The sequence below is a fragment of the Coregonus clupeaformis genome, chromosome 37, assembly GCF_020615455.1.
Source record: "Coregonus clupeaformis isolate EN_2021a chromosome 37, ASM2061545v1, whole genome shotgun sequence".
Lineage (NCBI taxonomy): Eukaryota > Metazoa > Chordata > Actinopteri > Salmoniformes > Salmonidae > Coregonus > Coregonus clupeaformis.
The window spans coordinates 18,265,358-18,282,239 of record NC_059228.1 but is presented as its reverse complement, the minus strand read 5'-3'; the positions used below and the strand labels follow the sequence as shown (position 1 = coordinate 18,282,239).

Sequence of the window (16,882 nt, the reverse complement as noted above, 5' to 3'; positions counted from 1 at the left end):
ACGAGGAGAGGTCCCAGCACTATCTGTTGCCTGCATACCAGATTAGAAAATGAAAATCAATATCCAATTTTGTAGATATCCACAGCACTGTTTATGGCGGGACCAATCCCATTAAAGTGCATGGCAGGACCGAGAAAGAGAAATTGTCATCATGCCGAATTCCAGGTGTTAACCATGCATGAGCTCAGCATCGGCATCCAGCACTCAGATATCAGGTAGGCCTATATGCTACCTAATTGGGCAGCCTGGTCTCATAGACTAGACGTAAGATAGTAAATGTAACGCGAAAGTCTAGCAACCCAAAGGTTACTTGTTCGAATCTCATCCCGGACAACCTATAACGCGAACGTCTAGCAACACAAAGGTTGCGTGTTCGAATCTCATCAAGGACAACTTCAGCATTTTAGCTAATTAGCAACTTTGCAACTACTTACTACTTTTTAGCTACTTTGAAACTACTTAGCATGTAAGCTAACCCTAACCCCAACCTTAAACGTTTTGGCTAACCCTTCCCCTAACCATAACCTTAACTCTTTAAACTAACTCTTACCCTTAACCCTAACCCTAATCCCTAGCCTAGCTAATGTTAGCTAGCTTGCTAAAGTTAGTGTTAGCCATCTAGCTAACATTAGCCACAACAAATTGGAATTCGTAACATATCATACACTTTGAAAATGCATAACATATCATACGAAATGGATGATGGACAGCCACAAATGAATACATACCATACGAAACGTAACATATCATACTAAATGGAGTGTCTCGGATTTCTGTACAGAATAATACACAATTCTCTGAGTCCAGTTTGAATTGGGATGAATCTGATAGGCTTAAAAATAAAAACAGATTACCTATGAAGCATATTTGGCAAACAGCATCTAATATAAATGTAGAATCACATGAGCCTATTGTCAGGTGTTCACTGTTCACGTTCTAAGCTACAGGTGGATGTGTGGACCACTATGGATGTTGTTGTTGCTCGTCCATTTGATGTAGAAACATTAGTTGGGAGAGAGTGCAGATAAGGCGCGTGCTCCACCGCAGGTTGTGACATCAGGCAGCTGAATCGGTCTTGCCGGTGGCGGACTCGCAGCTTTTCCATGGTGATAAGGGGAAAAGCCGATCAACGGACTAAAGATTTGCACAGCCCGAGGTAGCAAAGACCAAAACACTGCATAACTAATCTAGATAATGCGTTCAATGCCTCCCCAGGCCGGGACCGGTTTTATGATAATCTGCGGAGAAGATGTAACGGAGATACGGACACAGAGCAGGGAGCTGGTTTCTCTTCCCACATTGCTGTCTGTTGTTGATCTCAAAGCAAGGCCTGCTGGGCTGCATTCTGCACCCCGCGGAGGTTGAGGTGAGATAAATCAGATCTAAAACATGAGTGAAAATCAGGATGCTCACTTTCACTGGACAACTCAGTAGACTATGGTTTACAATCCAGACTCAGTTCCCCCTTTACACACTGAGGTCCTGTTCTCTTGTGCAGGGTTAAACATGTTTCTATAGATTTATTATACGTTTATAGACTATTTACTGTTAATTATACTAAACTAGTCATGTCATGGTAAAGTCAGTTGCAGGGCATGACACATAATTCACATAATTTAATTCCAGACGTTAGCCAGCAGAAGTGGAGATGTTCCCATTCGCATTTGTAGCCTATCCAAACCGAGCAACCCCAAAGACTAGACTATACTCTGACAGTGTAGCACAGTCTACAGACTTTGCCTATGTAAGCAGTGCAAATCACGTCATCATGTCACTATGCATTTTTACAAAAATAAGTGGGTAGAGGACATTTACTAAATGAATAGCTAATAATAGTAATATCACCAACTTCACAAATGTCCTTCAATATTCGTGACATGTCACTGTTATAGTAGGCCTAATACTACTGTAGTCAATGAGAGTTCATTCAGTATGTTTAAACTCCTCTGTAAAGCACTTGTTTATAAATTTTTTCTGCAGTTTGATGTTGCGCATCCATTGTCCAAGAAATCATTTATAATCCATGTCATTTGGATCATATTGCAATCCCGTTTAACTTCAACACGTGGGCATCTGGTCTGAACAAGATTTACACCTTGTCAGAGTAGAACATAACTATAGTCTGCCCATACATTGTACGATGTTAACCTGGTGAGGGTACCCTACATGAGAAAAGGCTTCAGCCTGTCAACTGACATCCTGACTGCAAAGGGCAGACAGGTTATCAATCGCAGAGGAACCCAATGAATGAATAGCCTATATATAGGCTAGGCTAATATTTCAGTAGCAACATTGTCACCATTGTGTCACCATTGCCAAACATTCCTAGTAATGTTGCGAAACATCGTAACAGATCAGATTCAGATTTAGATTTGAAGGGCGCGCTTCCCTACCCGTCTTGCAGGTCCGTATTTCGTTGCGGTCCACCGGGCCATTTTCTCGGCTCCTACATTCTCTACATCTCCGAGCAGCCCTGCAGACTCCGAGTCTGAGTCCTCTCCCTCCTCCAGCTCCTCGCCCTCCTCCACCTCTGCCGTCTTCAGTCGCTTCGGCGCCCTCCCATTCTCCCCTTCCTCGTATTCTTCAACAAGTGACATGGCTCTTCAGATGGACAGCGATTTAACCCTTCTTTATCTGGAGATCGAGCGTGAAGACTGACTAGTGGTGCGTCGAAAGTTCCTTCTCGTTCTTTTTTGTAAATGTCTCTGGCGTAGCGTGCATCAATGAAACCTGTATGTCATTCTGTAACGCGCCCTCCTCCGCGGTTCTGTACTAGAGAACTGCCCAGAGAAGGTGAGTGGAGAGAACCCACCCAGCACGTCTCTCATTGGACAGTCTGTGCTTACTACTTAGGAATTCATCAACGGATTGGTCAGTCATTGTGTGTCAACAGAGAAAGCCTTCGCTCTCCAGTCTCCACATTATGCAGTAAAGAAGTACGCAGAGACTATTGCCACTGCTCGAGCTGTCAAATCAGTGCATCTCCTGCGACAGAAACAATGTTCGAATTCGAAAATGGCAACATAATAGTGATACCATTGCAATTTCATTTCTAGCAAAATGTGACATCACTGATGATTCTTGTGCCTTTAACAGATGGGAGAGGAGAACTGAAGTCCTGATACTACTCTCCTGCCCCAAGTTATAGCTGCAGAAATGAGAATCTCCTAAAAGTGCAGAAGAAGCCATCTCCAGTTGTGGAGATAACAATCACTGCACCATCCACCTCCTCTGGTAGAGCATAGGCCTTCTACCAAACCAATCTCCCACAGAGCCACAGGCACCATGCTGGGACCCCTTTTCAGCACTTCCAAAAGTGTTGCCACAGCACCCGATAGAGAGTGCACATATTTGTATTGCACCTGGTCAGGGATGGAATTCAAGGATTTTGGGCACTGGCCAGACCTGAAGAAGATCAGTTTCAGATCGAAACGTTGTCAATAGAGTGCTGAATTGGGAGCTTTAACAGTGTGCTGGCCTTCTTGTTCTTTACCAGCCTGGCTAGTAGACCACAACTTTTACTAGCCTGGGTCCAAAATCTGTGCCATGCAATATTTGAAAATACAAAATGTCCTTTGCCGGCTGGCTAGTTGGGCATATTCTCTACTGGCCTGGTCTGAGAAGTACTAGGCTCGGTCTACTTTAGTCTATTGCTTGGTTCTCTAAAGTTCCCACTAAGATGCTAGACTTGAGTGCATCCAAGAGCCGTCCGCTCCATATTCTTACAGCCAGTGGTATATTATTGAAAATCATAACTACAGTCAAGAGAAAGCCTTCCCTCAGTACTAGACTAGTAGATGTGACTGAAATCTGTTTATCTATCTAACCAAGGTTGTAAATTGGCCATTGGTTGTCCTGATTCTGCGTTGTGCTCGGATGAAACACACAATACCCAGTGTCCTCTGCTTAATCAATAGCTCTAAACAGAAGGTTCTGGATTCAGACTCTCTATGATTCAGGCTTGGGTGTGCCACTTTCACATGTACAGAAACCCAATATTTCCTTACCTTCTCAGTTTTATATGCTGTCCTTGTGCGCTCTAGATTTTTGTCCACCTCAGTAATACCGGTAGGCTAAACGCACTAGCTTAAATTGCCAATCTATGCCTTATGTTTATTCAATGTCCTCCTCTCTGGCTGTCCCTGGATGACATGGTAGCTGTGTTTGTGAAAGCTTCAGACGGAGGCTTCAGTCTGATAATCCGGGTCGTGTTGAAACCACAGGAGGCTACTGAGGGGAGGAAGGCTCATAATAATGTCTGGAACCGGAAACCATGTGTTTGATGTATTTGATACCATCCCACTTTTTCCGCTCCAGCCATTACTACAAGCCCGTCCTTCCCAATTAAGTTGCCACCACTCCACTATAGACCCTGTTAAAGCGAGATATATCACCTCATCATCATCTTCCTCTGACCCTACACACAGAGGAACCAAACAACTGGGTGTTTCCTTCATCTCTTCAAACATAACCGCTTTACTCTCATCATGACCTGAGAGTCAAGGTCAAGGTGAAGTTACACCACAGCACAAAGGGAAGCATGTGTTGCATTTAACTGTTTTGTACGACACTGTTTTGTATGGCACTGTTTTGTATGGCACTGTTTTGTATGACACTGTTACCAATTCAACGACATCTATTGCAGGATAAATCAATATTAAAGTTTACATAGCTGGCCATATATAGATGTTAAATTTTACTTTATGGGCTGGTTATGTAGGCTTCTTCTAACCCATCGCTTTCTACTACATATAATTATACGATTAAATGATATCTTTACATTAAAAACCAAAGTCTATCAGAATTCCAGTCATTCCAATAAATGTTATACCCCTTGATCTTCAAGAATAGGACTTGGAAATATGGAAGTATAGATTAGCCAAATTGTTTTACCTGAGCATAACCCCAAAACTAAGGACTTATTAGCCAGCCCTACTCTGTTGTTTATGATTTTGTTGTCGTGGAGGACTGATTAGGCTCATTGATTTGAGTTGAAAAATAAATGCTGTGCTCATGGAATGGCATGCTTTGAACACTACTGAAAAGTGCTATCTACATGTGAAAAATGAAAAAAAAAAAAAAAAAGTGTCGGTGACACTTTGATATCTTGATAATATGCAGCTGTTTAAAGGGAAAATCCACAGATGAAACAATAACAAAATGGCGCCCCGCCTCTGTTTTGGTAAAAAGCTGAGGGATGGGCCTGGAGAAATGTAACCACTCTCAGATTAATAGACAGAGTTATGGATGCTGTACTGACCATCCATGATATCAACATTATTGTTTTAACAATGTTATGAGGCTATACAGTGTTTGTTTACATGTACAATGTTTACAAACATTGAAGTAAAACAATCGTATATTTTGGGTTCTGATGGGGTACGACAGTTGAACTAAGCTCATGAGGCATTTATAAGTAATATTCTTCAAGAATCAATGGATATACGCTACCGGTCAAAAGTTTTAGAACAACTACCATTCAAGGGTTTTTCTTTATTTTTTTACTGTTTTCTACATTGTAGAATAATAGTGAAGATGTCAAAACTATGAAATAACACATATGGAATCATGTATTAACCAAAACAGTGGTAAACAAATCAAAATTTATTTTATATTTGAGATTCTTCAAATAGCCACCCTTTGCCTTGATGACAGCTTTGCACACTCTTGGCATTCTCTCAACCAGCTTCACCTGGAATGCTTTTCCAACAGTCTTGAAGTTCCCACATATGCTGAGCACTTGTTGGCTGCTTTTCCTTCACTCTGCGGTCCAACTCATCCCAAACCATCTCAATTGGGTTGAGGTCGGGTGATTGTGGAGGCCAGGTCATCTGATGCAGCACTCAATCACTCTCCTTCTTGGTCAAATAGCCCTTACACAGCCTGGAGGTGTGTTGGGTCATTGTCCTGTTGAAAAACAAATGATAGTCCGACTAAGCGCAAACCAGATGGGATCGCGTATCGCTGCAGAATGCTGTGGTAGCCATGCTGGTTAAGTGTGAATTCTAAATAAATCACAGACAGTGTCACCAGCAAAGCACCCCCACACAATCACACCTCCTTAGCAGACACTCTTATCCAGAGGAACTTACAGTAGGTAATGAGTGCATACATTTTTGTACTGGTCCCCCATGGGAATGCAAACCCACAACCCTGGCGTTGCAAGCTCTACCAACTGAGCCACACGGGACCTTATGAAACTTAAATGCTCAGATGCTCTTCTTTGTCTTACCTCTTCCCACTTGGATCTCAGGAAGTGTGACTATCATGTTTCACACACTTGTTTTGATATCTCGGCCCTTAACAAAGTCAATCAAGCATGAAAGTCCTACAGTGGTTGCGAGTGATTGTGACTGAGTAGTAGCTTTAATACATGCTCATGTACAGGGAGGGAAAAAAGTATTTGATCCCCTGCTGATTTTGTACGTTTGTCCACTGACAAAGACATTATCTGTCTATAATTGTAATGGTAGGTTTATTTGAACAGTGAGAGACAGAATAACAGAAAGACGCATGTCAAAATTTTTATAAATTGATTTGCATTTTAATGAGGGAAATAAGTATTTGACCACTCTGCAAAACATGACTTAGTACTTGGTGGCAAAACCCTTGTTGGCAATCACAGAGGTCAGACGTTTCTTGTAGTTGGCCACCAGGTTTGCACACATCTCAGGAGGGATTTTGTTCAACTCCTCTTTGCAGATCTTCTCCAAGTCATTAAGGTTTCGAGGCTGACGTTTGGCAACTCGAACCTTCAGCTCCCTCCACAGAGTTTCTATGGGATTAAGTTCTGGAGACTGGCTAGGCCACTCCAGGACCTTAATGTGCTTCTTCTTGAGCCACTCCTTTGTTGCCTTGGCCGTGTGTTTTGGGTCATTGTCATGCTGGAATACCCATCCACGACCCATTTTCAATGCCCTGGCTGAGGGAAGGAGGTTCTCACCCAAGATTTGACGGCACATGGCCCCGTCCATCGTCCCTTTGATGCAGTGAAGTTGTCCTGTCCCCTTAGCAGAAAAACACCCCCAAAGCATAATGTTTCCACCTCCATGTTTGACGGTGGGGATGGTGTTCTTGGGGTCATAGGCAGCATTCCTCCTCCTCCAAACACGGCGAGTTGAGTTGACGCCAAAGAGCTCGATTTTGGTCTCATCTGACTACAACACTTTCACCCAGTTCTCCTCTGAATCATTCAGATGTTCATTGGCAAACTTCAGACGGCCCTGTATATGTGCTTTCTTGAGCAGGGGGACCTTGCGGGCACTGCAGGATTTCAGTCCTTCACGGCGTAGTGTGTTACCAATTGTTTTCTTGGTGACTATGGTCCCAGCTGCCTTGAGATCATTGACAAGATCCTCCCGTGTAGTTCTGGGCTGATTTCTCACCGTTCTCATGATCATTGCAACTCCACGAGGTGAGATCTTGCATGGAGCCCCAGGCCGAGGGAGATTGACAGTTCTTTTGTGTTTCTTCCATTTGCGAATAATCGCACCAACTGTTGTCACCTTCTCACCAAGCTGCTTGCCGATGGTCTTGTAGCCCATTCCAGCCTTGTGTAGGTCTACAATCTTGTCCCTGACATCCTTGGAGAGCTCTTTGGTCTCGGCCATGGTGGAGAGTTTGGAATCTGATTGATTGATTGCTTCTGTGGACAGGTGTCTTTTATACAGGTAACAAACTGAGATTAGGAGCACTCCCTTTAAGAGTGTGCTCCTACTCTCAGCTTGTTACCTGTATAAAAGACACCTGGGAGCCAGAAATCTTTGTGATTGAGAGGGTCAAATACTTATTTCCCTCATTAAAATGCAAATCAATTTATAACATTTTTGAAATGCGTTTTTCTGGATTTTGTTGTTGTTATTCTGTCTCTCACTGTTCAAATAAACCTACCATTAAAATTATAGACTGATCATTTCTTTGTCAGTGGGCAAACGTACAAAATCAGCAGGGGATCAAAAACTTTTTTCCCTCACTGTATCACTCACTCCAACCACCTGTTACTATACTGTGTACAATCTCAGTCTCCACTCTCCAACAAGACATTCCTGCCCAACCCGCCTGTTGAATGGCTTATCTGGCTGATCCCTGAAATCAGACTTTTCTGTGTTAACATAACAGAGCGTATGGATAAAGAAGGGTGTGTGTGTGTACGCCTGTGTGCATGCGAGCAACAAGACTGATAATATTCATACCAGACTCTACCTACAACAGACCAACAGGTGACACACTACCCTCTGACCCCCTGTCCAGTAGACCAGTACCCCAGCGTGAGTCAAAGGGTTTTAAACAACAGGGCAACTTTATCGTGATCAGTTTGACTAATGCAACACTCTCTGAGGGATATTCCCTCTGGTAGCCTACAGCATCTAATATCAAGGTGATGGTGTGAATGAGGTGTGGCTTTGACAGTGATTGTCAGAGGGCAGTGGATGAGACAAGACTTGAAGAAAACCCATAGGGACCCTAGGATAAACAGCACAATTGTACAAACCCCAGAGAGAGGGAGAGGAGGCTTCATTCCCATTTCCTACTCCCTACCCTAAACAGTGTGAAAGAGGCATGCCACAACAGTGCTCTGAGCTTGAGGGTTGGTTCAAATACATGACTGCCAAAAGAGTCCAACCCTGATGATAGAGGTTATAGCCTATTAAATCAAATCAGATAAAATCGTTATTATTATTATTATTATTATTATTCAGTCGTTTATTTAAATCGAGTACAGGCTTAACTGCATGAACAACGAAGACGGAATGCAATATGACATTTTATTAAATAGTTTGGGGAATGGCCTCGTCTCCGAGGGAAGATGCTCAGAGCCATATGATGTGATGTCAGGTAGCCCTATGCGGGGCTGCTGGCATCAAAACCACCCCACTGGGAGAAAGGTGTTCCAATGACGGGCCTTCAAGTTATTATAGCTGGTGGGGAGGTGGGTGGTCATCAAAAACTGTTGCTGAAAAACAGCAAATGAGAGAACAAGGGTAAGTTAACATATAAACACATCCCAAGATTTACGCCCATTGGTTGAGAGAGAGGAATGTGATAATTACAAGAGTGAGCCCTTAGGTTAAACAGCAAGCATGAGGAATGCTTGCAGTTAATGGCGCCGGAGAAGATGGCTGCCGTTTTACAGCCCTCTAACCAATTGTACTATTATGTGTGTTTTTCCGCGTTATTTATAATTTCTTTGTACATAATGTTTCTGCCATCGTCTCTTATAACCAAAAAGAGCTTCTGGATATCAGGACAGCGATTACTCACCTCGTATTGGACAAATAATTTTTCTTCAACGACGCGGCCGCGAAGGATATCCTACAGACACCCGACAAGGCCCAAATCCCCGTCATTTGCATGAGGAAGAGACGGAGATATCGTGGACGTACAGTGAGGGAAACAAGTATTTGATCCCCTGCTGATTTTGTACGTTTGCCCACTGACAAAGACATGATTAGTCTATAATTTTAATGGTAGGTTTATTTGAACAGTGAGAGACAGAATAACAAAAAAAAAATCTACAAAAACGCATGTCAAAAATGTAATAAATTGATTTGAATTTTAATGAGGGAAATAAGTATTTGACCCCTCTGCAAAACATGACTTAGTACTTGGTGGCAAAACCCTTGTTGGCAATCACAGAAGTCAGACGTTTCTTGTAGTTGGCCACCAGGTTTGCACACATCTCAGGAGGCATTTTGTTCTTCTTCTTTTTCTGCTAAGGGGACAGGACAACTTCACTGCATCAAAGGGACGATGGACGGGGCCATGTGCCGTCAAATCTTGGGTGAGAACCTCCTTCCCTCAGCCAGGGCATTGAAAATGGGTCGTGGATGGGTATTCCAGCATGACAATGACCCAAAACACACGGCCAAGGCAACAAAGGAGTGGCTCAAGAAGAAGCACATTAAGAAGAAGAACCTGTAAAAAAGACACCTGGGAGCCAGAAATCTTTCTGATTGAGAGGGGGTCAAATACTTATTTCCCTCATTAAAATGGAAATCAATTTATAACATTTTTGACTTGTGTTTTTTGGGATTTTTTTGTTGTTATTCTGTCTCTCACTGTTCAAATAAACTTACCATTAAAATTATAGACTGATCATTTCTTTGTCAGTGGGCAAACGTACAAAATCAGCAGGGGATCAAATACTTTTTTCCCTCACTGTAGGTCGGGGTGCCTTGTAAGGATCCGACGGCGAGTGAGTAAACTGCCACTCCCATCAATCCTATTAGCCAATCTTCAATCATTGGAAAATAAATTGGATGACCTAAGATTACGGTTATCCTACAACTGTAATATCTTATGTTTCACCGAGTCGTGGCTGAACGACGACATGGATAACATACAGCTAGCGGGCTATACGCTACATCGGCAGGATAGAACGGCTGACTCCGGTAAGACAAGGGGTGGCGGTCTGTGTATATTTGTAAACAACACCTGGTGCACAAAATCAAATACTAAGGAAGTCTCAAGGTTTTGCTCGCCTGAGGTAGAGTATCTTATGATAAGCTGTAGACCACACTATTTACCAAGAGAGTTTTCATCTCTATTTTTCATAGCTGTCTATTTACCACCACAAACCAATGCTGGCATTAAGATTGCACTGAATGAGCTGTATAAGGCCATAAGTCAACAGGAAAATGCTCATCCAGAGGCAGCGCTCCTAGTGGCCGGGGACTTTAATGCAGGGAAACTTAAATCCGTTCTACCTCATTTCTACCAGCATGTTAAATGTGCAACCAGAGGAAAAAAAACTCTAGACCACCTTTACTCCACACACAGAGACGCATATAAAGCTCTCCCTCGCCCTCCATTTGGCAAATCTGACCATAACTCTATCCTCCTGATTCCTGCTTATAAGCAAAAACTAAAGCAGGAAGCACCAGTGACTCGGTTAATAAAAAAGTGGTCAGATGACGCAGATGCTAAGCTACAGGACTGTTTTGCTAGCACAGACTGGAACATGTTCTGGGATTCTTCAGATAGCATTGAGGAGTTCACCACATCAGTCACTGGCTTAATCAATAAGTGCATCGATGATGTCGTCCCCACAGTGACCGTACGTACATACCCCAACCAGAAGCCATGGATTACAGGAAACATCCGCACTGAGCTAAAGGGTAGAACTGCCGCTTTCAAGGAGCGGGACTCTAACCCGGACGCTTATAAGAAATCCCGCTATGCCCTCCGACGAACCATCAAACAGTCAAAGAGTCAATACAGGACTAAGATTGAATCGTACTACACCGGCTCTGACGCTCGTCGGATGTGGCAGGGCTTGAAAACTATTACAGACTACAAAGGGAAGCACAGCTGCGAGCTTCCCAGTGACACAAGCCTACCAGATGAGCTAAACCACTTCTATGCTCGCTTCGAGGCTAGCAACACTGAAGCATGCATGAGAGCACCAGCTGTTCCGGATGACTATGTGATCACGCTCTCCATAGCCGATGTAAGACTTTTAAGCAGGTCAACATTCAGACGGATTACCAGGACGTGTACTCCGAGCATGTGCTGACCAACTGGCAAGTGTCTTCACTGACATTTTCAACATGTCCCTGACTGAGTCTGTAATACCAACATGTTTCAAGCAGACCACCATAGTCCCCGTGCCCAAGGACACTAAGATCTTCTGCCTAAATGACTACCGACCCGTAGCACTGACGTCTGTAGCCATGAAGTGCTTTGAAAGGCTGGTCATGGCTCACATCAACACCATTATCCCAGAAACCCAAGACCCACTCCAATTTGCATACCGCTCCAACAGATCCACAGATGATGCAATCTCTATTGCACTCCACACTGCCCTTTCCCACCTGGACAAGAGGAACACCTACGTGAGAATGCTATTCATTAACTACAGCTCAGCATTCAACACCATAGTGCCCTCAAAGCTCATCACTAAACTAAGGATCCTGGGACTAAACACCTCCCTCTGCAACTGGATCCTGGACTTCCTGACGGGCCGCCCCCAGGTGGTAAGGGTAGGTAACAACACATCTGCCACACTGATCCTCAACACGGGGGCCCCTCAGGGGTGCGTGCTCAGTCCCCTCCTGTACTCCCTGTTCACCCATGACTGCATGGCCAGGCACGTCTCCAACACCATCATTAAGTTTGCCGACGACACAACGATGAGACAGCCTATAGGGAGGAGGTCAGAGACCTGGCCGTGTGGTGCCAGGATAACAACCTCTCCCTCAACGTGACCAAGGCAAAGGAGATGATTGTGGACTACAGGAAAAAAAAGAGGACTGAGCACGCCCCCATTCTCATCGACAGGGCTGTAGTGGAACAGGTTGAGAGCTTCAAGTTCCTTGGTGTCCACATCACCAACGAACTATCATGGTCCAAACACACCAAGACAGTCGTGAAGAGGGCACGACAAAGCCTATTCCCCCTCAGGAGACTGAAAAAGATTCGGCATGGGTCCTCAGATCCTCAAAAAATTCTACAGCTGCACCATCGAGAGCATCCTGACTGGTTGCATCACCGCCTGGTATGGCAACTGCTTGGCCTCCGACCGCAAGGCACTACAGAGGGTAGTGCGTACGGCCCAGTACATCACTGGGGCCAAGCTTCCTGCCATCCAGGACCTCTATACCAGGCGGTGTCAGAGGAAGGCCCTCAAAATTGTCAAAGACTCCAGCCACCCTAGTCATAGACTGTTCTCTCTGCTACTGCACGGCAAGCGGTACCGGAGTGCCAAGTCTAGGTCCAAAAGACTTCTCAACAGCTTCTACCCCCAAGCCATAAGACTCTGAACAGCTAATCATGGCTACCCGGACTATTTGCACTGCCCCCCCACCCCATCTTTTTACGCTGCTGCTACTCTTTTAATTATTTATGCATAGTCACTTTAACTCTACCCACATGTACATATTACTTCAACTACCTCAACTAGCCGGTGCCCCCGCACATTGACTCTGCACCGGTACCCCCCTGTAAATATAGCCTCCCTACTGTTATTTTCTTTTACTTCTGCTCTTTTTTCTCAACACTTTTTTGTTGTTGTTTTATTTTACTTTTTTATTAAAAATAAATGCACTGTTGGTTAAGGGTTGTAAGTAAGCATTTCACTGTAATGTCTGCACCTGTTGTATTCGGCGCATGTGGCCAATAAAATTTGATTTGATTTGATTTGGAATGTGCATTATTGTGCCGTTCTTATAGGCTATAAGGTAAATAGGGTGAATTACATTCTGTACATACTGTATTATACATGTGAAATGCGCATTATGGCCCGCTGGATTTCACAATCGTCACTTGTTTATCTTGCTAACAACAGCGGTTGTCCAGAGTGACTTACATACAGTGGCTTGCGAAATTATTCAACCCCTTTGGCATTTTTCCTATTTTGTTGCCTTACAACCTGGAATTAAAATTGATTTTTGGGGGGTTTGTATCATTTGCTTTACACAACATGCCTACCACTTTGAAGTTGCAAATTTTTTTTATAGTGAAACAAACAAGAAATAAGACCAAAAAACTGAAAACTTGAGCGTGCATAACTATTCACTCCCCCAAAGTCACCTTTTGCAGCAATTACAGCTGCAAGTCTCTTGGGGTATGTCTCTATAAGCTTGGTACATCTAGCCACTGGGATTTTTGCCCATTCTTCAAGGCAAAACTGCTCCAGCTCCTTCAAGTATGATGGGTTCCGCTGGTGTACAGCAATCTTTAAGTCATACCACAGATTCTCAATTGGATTGAGGTCTGGGCTTTGACTAGGCCATTCCAAGACATTTAAATGTTTCCCCTTAAACCACTCGAGTGTTGCTTTAGCAGTATGCTTAGGGTCATTGTCCTGCTGGAAGGTGAACCTCCGTCCCAGTCTCAAATCTCTCTTGGCAGGTTTGTTGTGGTGCCATATTCTTTCAATTTTTTAATAATGGTGCTCTGTGGGATGTGGATATTTTTTTATAACCCAACCCTGATCTGTACTTCTCCACAACTTTGTCCCTGACCTGTTTGGAGAGCTCCTTGGTCTTCATGGTGCCGCTTGCTTGGTGGTGCTCCTTGCTTAGTGGTGTTGCAGACTCTGGGGCCTTTCAGAACAGGTGTATATATACTGAGATCATGTGACACTTAGATTTCACACAGGTGGACTTTATTTAACTAATTATGTGACTTCTGAAGGTAATTGGTTGCACCAGATCTTATTTAGGGGCTTCATAGCAAAGGGGGTGAATACATATGCACGCACCACTTTTCCGTTATTTAATTTTTAGAATTTTTTGAAACAAGTTATTTTTTTCATTTCACTCCACCAATTTGGACTATTTTGTGTATGTTCATTACATGAACTCCAAATAAAAATCCATTTAAATTACAGGTTGTAATGCAACAAAATAGGAAAAACACCAAGGGGGATTAATACTTTTGCAAGGCACTGTATACCTGACAAATGGGGAAGTCAAAAGAGAGCAGTTTGTGTTTTAGGAAGTGTGACATAATTTATGGTCCCCAAACAGTTCATCATATATTTTGACAGTGAGGTCAGTCTATGAGTAGTGCGGGAGAGTTTTGTGACCAATGAGAAACTCGTTTTGGTGTCCGGTATCTTCTTTATAGATCTGTGGTTTAAGGTTAGAGTGCAGAGCGTTGACGTGATGACCAGGACTTAATATTAGTATACTTAGGATACTTACACAGTGAAGAAAAATATTGTCTATTTATGATTTGACAATAAAGACAATAAACAATAATTCCCTCATAATTCTTTATATCCGAGTTATTAGGCTGTCTGGGTAATGTATGTGATAATATGGCATATTTCATATACTGTATTCATGACCCTATACCTGGGTCATCAGCCAGATTTATGTGTGCAACCATTTTAATGTTACGTTTTTTTAAATGGTGTGATTAAACACACAACATATTCAGTGGCAATCTCTTTTTCTAATCCCGTACACAGTGCCACCAATGTGTTGATGTGGTTTCTATAGTAACAGCAGTCATTTTCACACTTCCACCCGCCCACTCACCTGCGTTCTGAAGAGTTGGCATGGTGCCATTTCTCTAACTGCGATAATGTTTTTTCTCTCCTCAACATATCCTGTCTTAACTTCCATTTATATAACCACTTCCTGATTGGCATCATTCCTCATTGTTTATGACCAGATAATGTCGCCTCAACTGTGACAGACAAAAGTTGCATAACACTCACACAGTAATTATTTATGTGAAATAAGTTTAGACTGTAAGGACACTCTCTTAACTGTGACGTTGAACACTGCTTTACGTCAACACAGAATAATCATATTTACTTTCATAAAGTTATTAAAGACCAACACAAAATCTACAGGTCACATTCTTTAGATTCAACCATTCAGAGCAATTGGCCACCCGAATGAATAATATACTTTACAAACCCCAAATTCTGCCATTGGCCCGATGCATTAAAAAATTAAATAATAAAAAAATAAATCTAATCCAATTCAATCCAGTCCAACCATACACACTTCTTCTTCCTCCTTGCTAGGAAGATGAACAGTGAAGCAAAATGACATTTATCAACCTGTTAAAATTCAACACCCCATCTCTCCAAGAGAGTAAAAATGCTTAGGGCTGACTTCTGAATTTGAAGTTTTTGAAGGTTGAACGAAGGAGTTACTATAGAAACACTGCTGCCGATGGCCTTTGACTCGAGTATCTGAGCAGATTTTACGAAAGGGTAGTACTCACTTTGTTCAGATGAGAATGAATGAACTGCTTACAGCTAGAGTAGCTACGAATTGAAATAGGCCACATGTGAGATGAATCCAAAAGTGTGACAGGTGCAGACAGAAACAACACTATTGGGATTTCATTAGCATTCAATGATGTGCTGAAGAAAGTTAGCTTGACAGGCAACTTATTTGGGATACAACTCTTTCCATTGTGCCTATGATGGCACAATGAAACACTCCACCCTATCCAACTTGTTTTCGAACGTTGCTATGGACACAGCCAAACAACGGAAGTGTTGCATTCCACTTCTGCTTTACTTTACTACTGCAGTTATTTTGATGAATTTATTCGTACTATTTAACCCTTCCACAAGACATAGTCCTGACACAAATCTAGGGTTGCTACCCAAGCCGGCTGGTCGTTCGTTCTATCGGTTCGGTTGCCAGAGACGCGAACCAGTCGTTCAGTCTTTTTGTTCTGTATCTACGGACTCGACCCAGTCGTTCGTTCTAAATGTTCCATTGCCATACTGGCTGGCAACTTTCTTATCCCTTGCTTGCTAGCTAGCCAACCACGACTAATTTACAGTCACGTCAAACAGTGCAGCCAGAATAACAACAGTAGCTGCATTTACCTTTGTTTAAGCTGTTTTCTAGTGACATTTATTTGGATACATCCATAACAATGAGCTAATGAGGCGCGATTTCGCCTGGCATACAAAATGTGTTCTCTCGTCAGGACACTGTTGTTCAGAGGAGCTAACCAACAACCCAGCTAACACAATCACTTCAAACTGAAGCTGGAAAGACTTCAAACTAGCTGCACTTCGTTTTGTTTTCCCTTTTTTCAATTGACATTTCTTTGTATATATCCATAAAAATGATGCCAACTGATTCATGATTTCGACTGACTGAGAAACACTGCCAGCCTGTCTCTGGTCCCAACATGTTCATTACTATGGGACAGCTGGAGATCAAATTTGAATATTGAAACAGTGTTGCAAATGTTGGAGAGACAGACAGCAAGGTTTATACACATCTCTGTTGTTGAAAACTAAATGTTAGTCTGAAAGAAATGTGAGATAATGTCTAGATGCTTTTTATAGTTGAGATCAAGTTTATAAATTGCCTGGCTGGGCTGATGAGACAGTGGATTGCGCAGTCAGATGGAACAGAGTAAATACAGTGGGGGAAAAAAGTATTTAGTCAGC

General features: G+C 42.9%; 1 protein-coding gene and 1 long non-coding RNA gene across 3 annotated transcripts in view; both read right to left on the bottom strand.

Moving 5' to 3' along the window:
* LOC121553359 (heterogeneous nuclear ribonucleoprotein L-like) overlaps window positions 1–2,759 on the bottom strand; it is a 62,793-nt gene extending 60,034 nt beyond the window's left edge. For both annotated transcript variants that reach the window (XM_041866405.2, XM_041866406.2), the window contains exon 1: window positions 2,394–2,759. In XM_041866405.2, coding sequence (XP_041722339.1) covers window positions 2,394–2,597 — 204 coding nt within the window. In that variant the 5' untranslated portion in view covers window positions 2,598–2,759. The remainder of the gene's footprint in view (window positions 1–2,393) is intronic.
* A 5,992-nt stretch (window positions 2,760–8,751) lies between these two features.
* On the bottom strand, window positions 8,752–15,900 carry LOC121553194. The gene is made up of 2 exons (XR_005997509.1): window positions 15,688–15,900; window positions 8,752–8,953 (listed from the first exon to the last, which is right to left on the bottom strand). It is a non-coding gene; the product is annotated as an uncharacterized LOC121553194 (long non-coding RNA).
* Between the last annotated feature and the right edge of the window lie 982 nt (window positions 15,901–16,882).